This window comes from Schistocerca cancellata, chromosome 7 (assembly GCF_023864275.1).
Source record: "Schistocerca cancellata isolate TAMUIC-IGC-003103 chromosome 7, iqSchCanc2.1, whole genome shotgun sequence".
Lineage (NCBI taxonomy): Eukaryota > Metazoa > Arthropoda > Insecta > Orthoptera > Acrididae > Schistocerca > Schistocerca cancellata.
The window spans coordinates 251,064,497-251,081,360 of NC_064632.1; the positions used below are offsets into that span (position 1 = coordinate 251,064,497).

General features: G+C 39.8%; 1 protein-coding gene across 1 annotated transcript in view; it reads right to left on the bottom strand.

The window, feature by feature from the left end:
• The window catches only part of LOC126092502 (RNA-binding protein 42-like), a 331,306-nt gene extending 323,077 nt beyond the window's left edge, over positions 1-8,229 (bottom strand). Inside the window, exon 1 of the mRNA XM_049908125.1 lies at positions 8,046-8,229. Within this exon, the coding sequence (XP_049764082.1) occupies positions 8,046-8,098 (53 nt within the window). The 5' untranslated portion in view covers positions 8,099-8,229. The remainder of the gene's footprint in view (positions 1-8,045) is intronic.
• Positions 8,230-16,864: the final 8,635 nt, after the last annotated feature.

A 16,864-nucleotide genomic window follows, 5' to 3' on the forward strand; every position in this document is an offset into this window, starting at 1 on the left:
ACTGGAGTATACAAATTAATGTTATGTTGTGTATTTTACTTGTGTGATGTATGCATCCTTTCTTTTATTTCTATGGTATGTTCCACTGGTCCTTATACTGTATTAATCTGTGGTATAAGACTTGATTTATTAGTCTGTTATTTTGGTTCCTGACTTGCTGTGTTATTTTCAGCAACATGGAATCAAAATTAATATTCAACAGTTAAATGTTGTTGAGTGAGATGGCAGATGAACAAACTACTGATTTTTTGCAAATGGTAGGTGTCATTTGGGAGTACCGTAAATATCATGTATAAGACAGTAACAAGAGATTGACAAAGTTGTCATGTCAATATCCTTCCAGTGGCTACAAGTGAAGATGTGGTAGTCCATCATTAGTAGAACACAGCTTGACAAGTATAGACTCAGTCTTCATGTTACAGTTACGTTGAAATACATTTTTTTATCAGTCCTATGTTAAATATCCCATCCATGAAACAAGTGTTTTCGAAAGTACAGTAACTGACTTGTTTTTGTTCTGCGTTTTTAAACTGGTTGGTGAATTGTGTTGATTTATTACTGTTCACCATTTTTGCCTTGGTTGGTTGGTTTGGAGTGAAAGGATCCAAACTGCAAGGTCACTATTCCCTTCATCTGTTCAGAGACAAACCAGAAATAGTTGTCAAAGGAGGGAGGTGAAAGGAAAATCCTCAAAAGCCTAAGTGTAATTAACGCAACTTAAAAAACAGAGATAAAACCCAGAAAAAAGACAGCACAGACAAGTCATAAAACGTCAGTCACGTCAAGACACTAACACCAAGAAATTAAAAAGAATAAAGAGAATAAAAAGGCGAAAAGGGCAGAGGCCAGGCTGGGCCACCCAGCGAGGGCTGCCAAGGGACCCCTGGAGGGGAGCGGGTGGCAGAGAGGCGTGCCCCACCAATCCCACAGGCAATCAATTACTTAAAAAACACCCTATCCTATAGGGATGAACAGAAACAACCTTCATAGGCAAAATGTAACACCAGGTCAGCTGAGTTGACATCTTCTGCTTGCACCAGTGGGAGCGTGTCAAGAAGATTAATGTTCCACTTCAAAGCAGCCAAATTGCGGCAGTCGATGACTAAGTGGGCCACCATCAGGCAAGTTCTGCATAGGCCGTGCGGGGGATCCTCACGTCTGAGAATGTGGCCATGGGTCAGCCAAATGTGGCCAATGCGGAGTCTACAGAAGAGGACGGTGGATTCCCTGTGAGAAGCACACAGGGAAGACTGCCACATGGCTGTAGTCTCCTTAATTGTCCTCAGCTTGTTTAGAAAGATTAGGGCAGACCATTCTGAGATAGAACCCTTATCATTTAGCTACAATATAGCAGGTCAGCAACTGGAAGCAGTTAATTCCATAAATTATCTGGGAGTACGCATTAGGAGTGATTTAAAATGGAATGATCATATAAAGCTGATCATTGGTAAAGCAAATGCCAGACTGAGATTCATTGGAAGAATCCTAAGGAAATGCAATTCGAAAACAAAGGAAGTAGGTTACAGTACGCTCGTTCGCCTACTGCTTGAATACTGCTCAGCAGTGTGGGATCCATACCAGATAGGGTTTATAGAAGAGAGAGAGAGAGAGAGAGAGAGAGAGAGAAGATCCAACGGAGAGCAGTGCGCTTCGTTATAGGATCATTTAGTAATCGCGAAAGCTTTACGGAGATGATAGATAAACTCCAGTGGAAGACCCTGCAGGAGAGACACTCAGTAGCTCGGTACAGGCTTTTGTTGAAGTTTCGAGAACATACATTCACCGAGGAGTCAAGCAGCATATTTCTCCCCCCCTACGTATATCTCGCGAAGAGACCATGAGGATAAAATCAGAGAGATTAGAGCCCACACAGAGGCATACTGACAAGCTTTCTTTCCACGAACAATACGAGACTGGAATAGAAGGGAGAACTGATACAGGTACTCAAGGTATCCTCCGCCACAAACCGTCAGGTGGCTTGCGGAGTATGGATGTAGATGTAGATCCAGACTTCAAGCAATCGATGGCATCTGAACGAATGAAGTTCTGGTTCTGGGACCCAGAATCGGCATCTTCGTGGCCAGATCGGCTAACCAGTCTGCTCATTCGTTTCCCGAAATCCCAACATAACCGGGGGAACAAACGAAAACAACTGGCTGCCCTGCTTCATGGAGGTCAGAGACAAGATCCTGGATAAGCCATAACTGGTGGGTGAGGAGAGCAGCAATGGTTATAGCCTGAAGGCTGCTCAGGGAGTCACTACAGAGAAGGATACTCCTGCCAGTGCAAGAACAAACATCGTTAAGTGCTAATTAATGTCCATTGATTCAGCAGTGAAGACACTGCAGCCATTTGGCAGAGAATGGAGTTCACTACACTGTGCACAAGAGTATGGAAAGCTTGTTCATCTGTCTGCTGTTGAGCCATCCGTGAATACCGCTTCTGAAGCTGGATACTTCTCAAGGACAGCCAAGAAAAGGTGGCAAAAATAATCATGGGTCAACAGAACCTTTGAACAAAGGAGACTTCCAAACAAATCAGAGGTCAGAGCACAAGCCCTGGCGGCAGATGCAATGTCTCCCTGCGCACAGTCGACAGAGGAGGAAGTTGCTGTTCTGAACAGAGACATCAGAGGCATTCAGCAATTGTAAACTCAGTTCTGGGTCACTGTTGTGGGAGGTGGAGCTCACTTCCATGGAAAAGGAAATGGTTGATGGGATGTTCTGGGAAGCTACAAACATGTATAGCTGTTGTTGGAGCCTGATAGGTAATGGAGGGACTCCAGCCTCGACTAGCAGGCTGTTCACATAGCTAGTTCGAAAGGCTCCCATCACAAGTTGGATCCCACAGTGATGAATGGGGTCCACTACTTGCAATGCTGAGGGTGATGCTGAATCATAAGCACGACTCTCATTATCAATACAGGACAGAGTCAGGGCTTTGTAGAGCTACAACAGGGTAGACCGATCTGAACCCCAGCTAGTGTTACCAAGGCAGCAAGCTGTATTGAGTTGTCCCCAGCACTTTTGCTTAAGATGGCAAAGGTGGGTAAGTTACGTCAGCCAGGAATTGAAGATTAAACCCAGAAAGTGGTGCATCTAAACTACAAGAAATAACTGGTCATCTAAGTGAAGCTCTGGGTGTGGATGGGCAGCACGATGATGAGAAAAGTGCACGACAGGAGTCTTGGTGGCTGAAAACTGAAAGCCATTGGTGACAGCCCATGACTGTGCCATTTACATGGTGCCCTGTAGGCAACGCTCACCAACACTTACTAGTGGAGCAACAATAAACACAAAAATCATCGGCATATAAGGAAGGCATTACTAAAGACCCCACAGCTGCTGCTAGACCATTGATGTCCACCAGAAAAAGTGGGACGCACAGTACATAGCCTCATGGGACCCTGTTCCCTTGGATACTGGGGAGGGAGGGTGTACTGAATGAAGCACCCACTTGCACCAGGAATGTATGGTGTGACAGGAAGTTCTTGACAAAAATCCGGAGTAGACATCAGAGACATCGTTCATGTAACGCAGTAAGGATATGGTGAAAGCATGTCGTGTCATAAGTTTTCTGTAGGTCAAAAAAGACAAGTGATGAGGTGCTGACGATGTGCGGAGGTAAGTGAGCAAAGGCCAACCGGATGGTGGACTCCTGGTTAACCAAATTATTAGCAGTGGAGCAGCCTTTGTGAAATCTGCCCCAAGATGCAGCCAAAAGGCCCTGAGACTCAAGGAGCCAACACAGCTGCTTGTTCACCATTCATTCAAGCAACTTACAGAGAATGTTGGTAAAGCTGACTGGACAATAACTGTCCATCTCGAGGCGGTACTTACCCGGTTTCAGTATCAAAGCTATCATGCTTTCTCACCACTCATAAGGAACTCACCCTCATTCCAGATCTGCTTAAAGAGGGCAAGGACGTGGCACTGGCAATCCACTAAGAGATGTTCCAGCCTTTGGTTGTGGATGTGGTCTGGCCCTGGGGCCCTATCCAGACAATGGGTTAGGGCAATGGAGAGTTCCAATTCACTGATGGAGTATTATATGGCTCCAGGTAGCAGGTAGTAAAAGATAAACGCATTTGCTTCTCCCACCGTTTTATGAGCCAGAAGGTGAGGGTGGCAGTTCTCAGACCACCAGTTTTACTTAAATATTTATGGTGTTATCTTGACTACTCATTCTGGGAATCTGATGTCTAGTAAATTTGGTTCTTTCTTTTGCTGAAGTTGTTCTTGTTGTGTAAGTTTTGGCCTCTACGTATTGCATCTATATTTTAAGTTGAGCTGTCCAATTCAACTGATGATGACAACAATTTCTTTCACTAGTGTTCACAATTTTTTGCTATGTGTGTTGGTTTTAGCTTCAGGCTTTTTTAGTGCAATCTGCTTCAGGATTTTTGTGTTCGTATTGGTTAAGTGGATCTATTTAGAAAGCACTGCTCATGCAAAATTCAGCTTGCCCTTTTGTCATATGACATCCAGCAAACTATGGATGAAGGGCAACAGGATCAATATTCCTATATTTCTGGAAAGTGTTTGACAGGGTTCTCCACTACAGAATGAACAAAGGTCCAAGTGCACAGATTACGTTTCCAGATACTCAAGAAATTCAAAGACTTCTTGAGTAATAGAACCCAGTAAGTTTTTCTCAACAGCGACTTTTCACTGGAGACGAGTGCCTCAGAGAAAGGTGATAGGATCGCCCTTTTCTGTATGTACATAAATGATCTGATGAAGAGGGCGAGCAGCAATCTGCTGTAATGTACAACATAGTGTTGTCATTGAGCGACTGTAAAAGGATGCAAGATGACTTACACAGAATTTCCAGCTGGTCTGATGAATGGCAGCTTGCTCTAAAAGTAGAAAAATAGTGAATGCAGATGAGTAGGACCCAATCCCTTAATGTTTGAATCCAGCATTAGCAGTGTGCTGCTTGACACAATGATGCCGATTAAATATCTAAGCAATATGTCATGGAACAAGCCTGTAAAGATGGTAGCAGGGATGGTGAATGGCCTACTTTGAATTACTGGGAGAATTTTAGGGAAGTGTAGCTCATCTATAATGGAGATCACATAAAGAACACTAATGTGGCCCATTCTTGATTACTGTTCAAGTGTTTGAGACTTCCACCAAATCAGATTCACAGAAGATATCGAAGCAATTCACAAGCATGATGCTAGATTTGTTACTGGTAGGTTTGATCAACACACAACTATTAAAAGGAAGCTTTGTGAACTCGAATAGTAAGAATAGTAATCCCTGGACAGAAGACAGTAGTTCCCACACCCCCCCCCCCCACACACACCACCACAAAACATTACTGAGAAAATTTAGAGAATCAGTATACGAAGTTGACTACAGAACAACTCCACTGCCACCATTGCACATTTTGTCTGAGGACCACAAAGATAACAGCAATTATAGCTCGTACAATGCCATACAGGTAACAGTTCTTTCTCTTTTATAAATGTAACAAGAAATGAACTTACTACAGTCAACCAGTGTAAATTTTCACCAGTCAGGCTATCTTTATACTACTTACTATTTTTGTTCCCTATGGCTGGTGTTCCATCTACTCACATTATTTTGTTCTAAAAGCAAATTTTATTACCTCTGTTAGTTGTAGACCAATATCTACATCTACATACATACTCCACAAGCCTCCGTTTGGTGCATAGGCCACACTGTACCACTACTAAAGTCAATCAAGATAACTTCTCCATTCAAGGTGTCTTTGCACCACTTTTTGTTTCAAATGGTTGGTATTCCACCTATTGGCATTATCTTGTTCTACAAATAAATTTTATTACCTCCATTACTTCTTGAACAAAATAATGCCAGTAGCTGGAACACCAACCATTTGAAATAAAAACAGTAAGTGATACAAAGATACCATGACTGGTAAAAAGTTGCCTTGATTGGCTGCAGTAGTGGTCCAATGTGCCCTCTGCTATGCTCCATATGGTGGCTTGCAAGTGTGTATATAGAGGCAGATATTGGTCAGCTAATTTTGTCACTGCTAATTATAGTTTCTTTGCTCTAACTGTGTTTTTTTCTGTCATTGCATGTTGTATATTAAACTGTTATTTTCACTTTTGGTCACATTAAATTTTAGTTTGTCCCTGCCCAAAATCATCATTTTCTGACAATAATCCTATTAGCTTCAGTATTTGTATGACTAAGATTTTGTACTTGGTGTTTATATATTTGTGTCATAGTAATGTTTAATGATATTGGTCAACAATTTGAAATCACTTTTGTGTTGGCATCTTGGGGCTTGATATGTCACTACAGATGATATTTAGCCACCAAAATTGATCAATTAACTGTTATGAATTCATGGGGCACAAATTATTTAGAGATTTTTCATAAACTATAAAACATTTACATCACAGCATTCAAACAAACACTATACACGACTGGTTAGCTGCTCATTTATTCTAGGCCTACATTACAAAGGAACTTACAGCTGTAACTAACATTGTAATGTTAATAATGAGTCTTTTAAATAATCAATTTTATAGCACCATGTGAAATTTTGTATACCACTGTCATGGTCCAATGACAATAAAACAACAAGAAATATTATTGTTATTGTTGTTCTACACCTTGCAGGCATCTGTTTAAAACAATTGCCAACATTAACCACAGCCTTGGAGTAGATTTAGTCCCTCGCGAAATTTGTTGTCAGCTAGGGTTTATCCATTGCAGTTTGATGGTAACAAAGATATTCAACAATACAATACTAGATGAAAAAAATTATCTGGAGATCCCTAGACAGCGAAACACTTTGGAACAGAAAAGAGTGCAACAGGCCTTCGATAATCTTCCCACAGAAATAAAATGTCTAACAGACAAGAGAAGTGTTTTCAAATGTAGATTAAATGGATTAATTGAAATGTTCAACAGTTCTCCGCTAACTGACAACCAAGCAATCAAATACCCACCTAATGCAGACTTTGGACTAAACTACAGATCAGTGAACCATTACATTTAACATTTCATACGTACACATTCACTGGCTCTGCCGACCCACAGAAAAAATGTTACCTTCCAACCTAATGTTAACTGCGGACTGCACTACACATCTGTCTCTCAGCAAAACCTTCATTCAAAGAGATTATACAGATGCAAAAGAATCATTGCCAGTGTTCTGCTCCCTCTCTATTTGAGTATATATGACACCAATATATGAGCACCAAACTGACATGTCTATTACTAATAGTGCGTCTCTACTGACGTCATCCATGATAAAAATAAAGAATGAAATTAAATATGTAATAACTTTCCACAAGAAATAATTTAATTAAGAAAATGAAACACAAAGTTTATATTATGTTTAAAACTTTACTATGGGAACACCGTTTTCTATTAAAGAATGGCTGGTGGTGTAAAAACTTTAAGCATTTTCTAACACTTTGTTTTTAAAATATGTAATGATATACTTCATCATAGTCTCTAATACTCTGTTATGATATTTACTTGCCCCCTGTAGTTCACTACACTCCAATCAGACAAAATGCTTAAGCTCTGATAAAACAACTTATAGTTATTCTGTCTCAGAGTACATTAACACAGTCCATAAAAATACTTTATACAGTTGTATCTTAAGGTCGCTAAAATTAAACTAACACTTAACTACACTGTTATTTGGCTTTAGTGTAAAGTGAATGAGGCGATTTTATCCGGGTGGTTTAATGTTCCACGATTTAGCTTGAATGATGTTTGCAAATAATATATTCGTGGTCCGGTCAAAAAATGAGAAAAAAAATTTTCCCTCGATATATTAAAAAGTTTTTATCGGGGATGAAAATAAATAACATCTTCGAGACCAACAGAGTCTAACTGATCAAAAAAATATTTTCGAAAATTTTGTCCCCCTCAACTCGATAAGTGCCAAATTAACGCGTTCACCCATCGTTACTTCATTACATAGATATAGCCAATATTACATGGCTACAAATTTTATACGGGCATGTTCCAAGGAACAAATAAAATTAAAGTAATACAAACAAACTTAACACTGCTTTAAATTACCTGTTCATTTCATCCTCCATCATCCGCAGTTTTTCGTCGTTCATTCCCGCCATGATTTAGTTATAACTTTAACACAAACTAGTTAAATCTCCTTCATTAAACTCCTTCCGTACACCGCCTCCAAACGTATACCAACAACTTTCCTATGTAGGACAACAAACACAGAGATATTATAACAATCAGACAGACAGACGACGCGAAAGAAATAGTAGAATGCTAAAAAGCAGAGATATGGCAAAAGATGAACACTATCCATGCAGCAGTTGTGCATTGCTCCATGGAGGTAAAAATACCTCCATGCATTACTCTGGGTTCACACACCAACAAAAGTATCACCACAGCTAGTAGCATACTGCAGTTGCATTGTAGTGGCATATGTGAACTGGGAGTTCTTAGTCGCGCAACATAAGAGACGCAACTTTTGTCACGCCACAAAAAGATCATCTTGGTTGTACTTTGTTGCGCCACTTTCCTACCATCCCTGCTGCCTGGTGGCAATATTGCGAAATACGAGCATTCTGTCGCAGTTATCGGGCAAGTAATAGCTGCTGTACTCCATTCAGTTTTTATTTTATTTCTGAAAAGAATGATAACAATGGTCGGCAGGTACACTTTAGCAGCTTCTAGAACTACAAGAACATCAACTTACGTTCGATTTATTGTAGCAGTGTGTGTGTGTGTGTGTGTGTGTGTGTGTGTGTGTGTGTGTGTGTGTCCAACCAAAACAGCGATTCGTATAGACTTCGTAATTTGTGAGATCGAGCATTGTATGTATTGTAGATTATATGCAGGAAATAGCTACAGAGTATAATGTCGCAGCTGTTATCCTAAAAATTAGTTATTCGAAATTCCGATATGAACGAATACAATAAGATTCTAAAATCTTGGAAGAGTGGCGTGTCTGCAGATGATATTTACATCTCAGCTGCTGATTAGTTTGCCATTGCAGACATTGTTTTCATCTCTGAATGTTATTTCTTTTATAAATATGTTTGTTTCCCTTGATTTATTCCTGTGCGCAATTTACTTTCAGATCCAGCATTTGGGTTTCGTCTTCCATGTATTTAACTCTTGTCACAACTCTAACGCCGTAACCTGCACTATAACGTTCTTACCCACCCAGGTGACATAAATTGACGCCATATTGAAAGCCGTGCAGATACTTATAATTTGTGCCAACCTGTGCGAAAGGTAGCTCAGGATGCCACTGCAACAAGCCACAAGCTGCAACACCACATTAGATATGTGTGTGTGTGAACCCGACTTAAAACCACTGAGGTTGATAAGTTAAAACTTATGGGTTAATTAATTTTTAATCATAAATAATTTCTTAATGACTAATTAATATCAATAATTTTTTTATAAACTTACTTGATAGTCGCCATTTTTTCTGTTTGACTTGAGTCTTATGCGCTGAAAGTGTTTTTTATGGATTTTATGCATCTACAGTTTCAATGTATTTTGTAAGGCTTTTACGATTTATAGACGATTTCTTTTTACAGTAGACACTTAGAAGATGTCATTCATCCTGTGATCACAAACACTGTATATTGAGGAAAGCATTACAAGCTAGAAAGAGCGGAAAATCACGATATTCTACATGTTCCCTGTTCTAATAGGAAACACACATTGCAACAGACCACAATACAACAATGATGAGGATACGGCGCTAATACTGCTGTAATAGTGTCAAAACGTTTCTGAAAGCCAGATGTATAAAGTGGTAAAAGCACTTTAAGCGAAATGAGCCATCCAAACCACTGCAAATCTGATGTTAATTCTAAGACATCCTGCACAATCCTACTAAAAAATATTTTGACATCATACATATTTTAAAATGACCTTTAGCTTTACCTGTAACAGATTTTCTATATTATTAGAAACAGTTAAGGCCCATTCATACTGGCCAACATGGAACTGGCCAACATGCCACATCAAGGTATACGAGGTGTGGCTAGAAAAAAACCGGACTAGTACCGGTGAAACAATAAAACGAATGCAATAAGGCTGAAAGTCGCGTGGCCTGTCACGTGACTCTCGCTCCGCCTACTGCTCGAGTTTCATCTGCCTCCTGCACTCAGTCTGCCCGTGGCGTCTGTTTTAAGTAGTTGACGTTTTGTCTGTGCGTCGGAAAATGTTGAGTGTACAGAAAATACAGCGTGTTAACATCAAATTTTGTTTCGAACTAGGAAAATCTGCAAGTGAAACGTTTGTAATGTTACAACAAGTGTACGGCGATGATTGTTTATCGCGAACACAAGTGTTTGAGTGGTTTAAACGATTTAAAGATGGCCGCGAAGACACCAGTGATGACACTCGCACTGGCAGACCATTGTCAGCAAAAACTGATGCAAACATTGAAAAAATCGGTAAACTTGTTTGACAAGATCGCCGTTTAACAATCAGAGCAGTGTCTGAGTTAACAGGAGTTGACAAGGAAAGTGTTAGGCAGATTCTTCATGAAAGTTTCAACATGAACAAAGTGTGTTCAAAAATGGTTCCAAAGTGTCTCACAATTGAACAGAAGGAACGCCGAAGAATGATTTGTTCTGACATCCTGGAAAACATTGAAAGTGATCCCATCTTCTTACAAAATGTTATTACTTGCGATGAATCGTGGTTTTTTACTTACGATCCCGAAACTAAACGCCAATCGATGCATTGGAAAACTCCTGGTTCTCCACGACAAAAAAAAGCACGAATGTCAAAATCGAAATTCAAGGCAATGATGATTGTTTTTTTGACATCAAAGGGATTGTGCACATTGACTGGGTACCAGAGGGACAAACAGTGAATCAGCATTACTACATTAGCGTCCTGGCTACCCTACGTGAGCGAGTACGGAGAAAACGGAACGATTTGTGGAGAAAAAAGTCATGGATCCTTCACCAAGACAATGCCCCACCTCACAGTGCGTTGTCAGTGAAGACGTTTTTCGCAAAACACAACATTCCCATCTTAGATCATCCACCCTACTCACCTGATTTGGCCCCCTGTGACTTTTTTCTTTTCCCTAAAGTCAAGTCAGCTTTGAAAGGAACTAGATTTGAGACTGTTGAAGCAGTAAAAGAAAAAGCGACGGAAGTAATGTATGGACTTACCGAAAATGATCTGCAGCATTGCTATGAACACTGGAAATTTCGTATGGAGCGGTGTAGAGACCGAGGAGGAGAGTACATTGAAGGAGATAACATGAAACTGTAAATAATTGTAAATAAATGTTTTTTCCAGCATCAGTCCGGTTTTCTTCTAGCCGCACCTCGTATTTACACCACAGGCACCGACTCCATGGGGCCTGAGGGGGCCCGAGCACACTCAAAAATTTGTTTTTTGGAGGGGGGGGGGACGGAGCCCCCAAAACAATTTAAGAAACTTATTATCTATATTATGCTTTGTAAAATCACAAAATTATGTTGGACTTTTTTATTTTCCTTGTTTGACTATAGGTACCTTTTAAAATACATTCAGTAATGAGTTAAACGAAATAATTATTACAGTAGTAAGAAGGTTAATTGAAAATGAGTGGTGTGAATCATGATAGTGTTATGGTGCTATGGGCACACTTAAAATTTGTCCCAGTGTGCGAACCTTCGGGTTAAGTCTGGCGTCGGCGGGCCAGCGCTGCAACCACGATGACATCACAAGGACTGGTGCAGAAGTGCCTGGAATCCTCTGCCTTGTGTCGCATTGACGCTTCGAGATATTACAATGCTATTGCTGTATAAAGCTCACCCTGCTGTCACAGCCAATGAGTGTGGATAATTTAATTTAGTGCATGATGCAGACATGTGTAGTGCTCCGACTTTAGTGTCTAGTGGACTATTTTATACAACTATATTTCGTTTACTTTAGTCTTAGTGTATTGTGAATTAAGTTTGCAATGGATAAATTTGTTACTAAAAAAGGGTGCTTGGAAGTTGATGATACTACAAGTCAACCTCCAACAATTATTGTGTTGTCAATTGCTTCATCGCCTTCAGGTGAGAACCGTTCACAGCTGAAACCTGGACAATGCAGTAAGGGTAGATCATTTCGGAAGTCTTGGTTGATCAAATATACATGGCTAGAATATAAAGCATCTATCGAAAAAGTTTTCAGCAAAACCTGCAAAGAGGTAGATGATAAAAACCTATGACAATTTTCTTCAAAAAAAGAAGATGCATTTACTTCCATAGGGTTTTATAACTGGAAAAAGTCTTTGTTAAAATTCCGTCTTCATGAAAATACGTTTACACATAAAGAAGGTGTTCTGAAACTAAATTCTATCACTAACCAAAGTGTGGCCTCCCAACTGAATCAACAGTTAGGTAGTGATATGAAGAAAGGCCGTTTAGTTCTTGAGACAATTTTTACTACTGTTCAATTTCTATGCCGACAAGGACTAGCAATTAGAGGGCACGAAGATGTAAACACAAATTTCTTTCAATTGTTGGAACTCTGAAAGAATGACAAACCTGAGTTTAAAGATCGGTTAGGGCGTTGGGGGTATAAGTGGACGTCCCACGATATTCAAAACAAGATCATTGATCTACTAGGAAAGTCTGCGTTGAGAAAGGTATTGGCTTCAATCAAGAAATCTGAACGTTTTTCTATTATGGTTGACGAAACAAGTGATTCTTCGATTGTATTCATACTGTCGATGATTCCTTAATCATCAATGAAGATTTTTTGGCTTATATGAGACCCCAACACTGGATCACAAACTCTGTTTAGTATTTTAAAAGACATTTTTGCTCGTCTTTATTTGTCAATGGATAACTTAAGAGGACAGTGCTATGATGGTGGCTCGAATATGAGAGGTAAGTTCAAAGGACTAAAAAAGTTAGTTTTGGATATACACACAAAAGCACATTATGTGCACTGCACTGCTCACAGTTTAGACTTGGCAGTTATAGACACTCTCTGCCATCTTACGTCTATGAGTGATATTATGGCCTTAGCCAAGGACTTAATAAACACCATAAGGGAATCCGACAAAAGGATGGGACTTTTCAGAAGCATACGTTGTGAGAGTGCCAATGACCCCTTTGCCCGACTCAATGGACTATGCGAAATTCTAGTATCTTGAGAATATTGAAAAACTTTGAAGAACTTCTAGAGTTTTTTGAAACATTTTCTGCAGAGGACAAAACAGAGGCAGGTTATAATGTGCAGGCTACCCTGAGTCAATGTTACAATTCAAGACTTATTTCTTTTTACGTCTTTATTGCCAAGCAATGAACCCAATAGAGGATGTCAATGAAAAAATTCAGTGCCCTCATCTAAGTGTTGCTGATCTGGAAAAAATATATATAAGGTCTTGATTTGTATATTGAATGGAAGTCGTGATAGTTTTGAACATTTTTGGGAATTGTGTTTAAAAGAAAACCCTTCACAAGTTGATGATTCTTTGCTTCCTCGGAATCGAAGTATACCAAGGAAGTATGAAAACAACGAATCCAGCTCACCGTACACTTTCAAAACCCCAAAGGAATACTACAAAGCTATTTACATTGAAGTTTGTGAAATGGTGCAATCTTGCATTACTGAGCGGTTTGCTTCAACTGGACTCACATAGGTCATTGCAGTTGAACAAGAGTGCTTGCTTTTAGTAAACAGAGGATAAAAAAATTTGGAAAAATCAATTGTGGTTTTCAAAAATGACCTAGACATTGACAGACTTCGCTTACACTTGAATATGTTAGCTAATATCGCTGCTATAAAACAACTGGTCTTAAAAACCATGCGTGATGTAAGAAAGTACATAACACAAGAGTCTGTGAAATGTTATGTGAAGTAGTGAGGTTCAAAATAGTTCAAATGGCTCTGAGCACTATGGGACTTAACATCTGAGGTCATCAGTCCCCTAGAACTTAGAACTACTTCAATCTAACTAACCTAAGGACAGCACACACATCCATGCCCGAGGCAGGATTCGAACCTGCGACCATAGCGGTCTTGCGTTTCCAGACTGAAGCACCTAGAACCACACGGCCACACCGGCTGGCAGTAGTGAAGTCCATTAAGCTTCTACAAGTAGTTCCAATCACGACAGCAACAGCAAAATGTTCATTTAGCGCCCTTAGGCGTCTTAAGTCATATCTACGATTAACAATGGGACAGAAGCGATTGAACAACTTCGCTGTTTTCATGCAGACCTAAATGTTTTGATGAATTGGATATCTGACCAGTCATCAACGAGTTCATATTCAGTAATCCGGTCAGACAGTCGACATTTGTACCTTTCTAAAGACACTCTAGCCCTAATAATGGCATTTAGAGCAATATTAAAAATATTTATAAAATAGAGAATTAAATACATACATAATGTTAAATTTTCAGTTTCGAAACATTACTAGTAGTTTAGTACTGTATTACTGTAGTACTGTATTAGTTATTTTCAAATACTTAAATATTTTTAGGGTGTAAGACCCAATTAAAACCCGCTATTTACATACTTTTTGACTGAAAGTATTAGGCATACTCTATTAACTTTGCCAGCCGGTGTGGCTGAGCAGTTCTAGGCGCTTCAGTCTGGAACCGCGCGATCGCTATGGTCGCAGGTTCAAATCCTGCCTTGGGCTTGGATGTGTGTGATGTCTTTAGGTTAGTTAGGTTTAAGAAGTTCTAAGTTCTAGGGGACTGATGACCTCAGATGTTAAGTCAAATAGTGCTCAGAGCCATTTGAACCATTTTTTTGTATTAACTTTATTAACTGCATTAAAGCATTAACTTTGCGATATTGTTTTTATTTAATGAATACTGAGCCTTATTCAAAGTAAGCTTAAATTAGCTATTTCACTTATTAATCAAAGTGCTATTACTGTGTGACAGCGGTATTTTATGTTTTATTCTTTTAATGATAGTTTAGGATTTATTTAAATATAATTTCAGTCTTTTCAGAGCTATATATTCACTGCTCTATAATAGTCTATAAGCATGATTATTACTGTAAATTAAATTAGCTTTTTACGAAACACCATGCGTGTTTATGTTTTGTTTCTTTTTTCAAATGTTCAAATGTGTGTGAATTCCTGATGGGCCAAACTGCTGAGGTCTTCAGTCCCTAGGCTTACACACTACTTAAACTAACTTATACTAAGAACAACACACACACCCATGCCCAAGGGAGGACTCGAACCTCCAGTGGAAGTGACCGTGCAGTCCATGACATGACGCCTCAAACCAATTGGTCACTACATGTGGCTTCCTTTTTTCAAAGCCAAAAAATGTGTCGAGTTTCCCAGAGTGTCGAGTTATCGAGAGTCTAGTTTCCAGGGTTCTAATGTTGATCATATGACTCTAAAATGCTTAAAAAAACTTTAAAACTCACTATTTCTCATCTAAAATTTAGAAAATTTCCCATGGCAAGATCCCCAGTATGGGCCCACGAATATATTTTATAAGCCGGCGCCCCTGATTTACACTGTCTGTCATGTCAAGTCAGTTGACGTCACGTGATCTCACCTCGCATGGTTGTCCCCAACTGTTTTTATCATTGGAATTGCGGTAGTTTATATACAAGGATGTCGGTGTCAACATTCATTGCGAAAATGACATTTATTGGACTCAAATGGTTTTCAGTTTAGCTGCATGTTGGAGACAGGAGAGAGAAGTACAAAACAATCTGTAGCGATATTCACTATAAATACCATGCAATAGTATACACTGACATAAGACTATGAAGGAAAACTCTTTATTCAACTTCGTAAGAATGAAATGAAATCCAGAATAATACATTCTCAACAAATATGGAAGCGTTATAAGAAAACGAATAATAATAATAATAATAATAATGTCACTCTACTCTCTCTTAAGCACAACTCTTTTATTCACTGTGCATTTATATTCCCTAACTGAGGTGACTCCCACAAAGACCCATCCCCCCATGGAAAATCAGACCTCCTGTGATGTATAGGTATCTATACATCATTCTTCGACTGGCTCGAGAGAACCCTTCTGGCACTGTGTCACTTTCGTCTTCTTTACTGGCCTCATTCTGGAGACAACGGTGTCTCGCTAGAGACAGTCTGTGCCTTGCCATTTACAACCGTCTGCAATGACTGTTCACCCCTCGATAATACTCTGTTAGGCGCATGTAGTGGCGGTCGAGCAGCATTCATCCTCAGCATGACGTGTCAATATGTGTGGAGCTCCTTATGGAAGACTGTTCATGTGGTTCCATGTCATTATCCCGGCGAAGGCCAGCGTTTAGAGCTTTGGTCCTTTACTTGTTGGAGAACATGTGGCCGTTTCACTGTAGTTGACTGTTCTTGTGCTTGAAGAGCTTTGCTGACGGCTGAAAGGTCTCTCAGCAGACCATTTCCACCATAGACGCTTTTAAATCTGGTTTGTAAGAAGCAGTTCACAATCTGAGTTCACAAGGCTGAGCTCCAACTGCCTGTATGTCACATCAGCACAGCCATTGATGTTCAGTGCCACTGCTCGATCATTCCATTTTCGGTCAGGTGGTAAATAGTTATGTGATGGTGTCAGAATCCATACAGTCTCGACAACTCCTAGCATAGTGTCAACTTGTACTGGTGTCCCTGGTCTGTAGTCATGTGCAAAGGCCAACAGAACCTCGTTACCCATGTGGCCAGAAATACATGTGCTACTGTCTCTGCTGATAAGTCCATTAGTGGCGCTACCTCAGTCCATCTTGTATATCACTCTACTACTGTCGTGAGATAATGAAAACCTTCTGATGGCAGCAATTGTCCCACCATGGCCTAGTGAAGTGCGCAAACCATTCTGTATTTGGGGGAAATCTCCTACAGGTTTGTGGACATGGTGCCTCACTTTGCTAGTATGACACGCTATGTATTTCCTCGCCCATT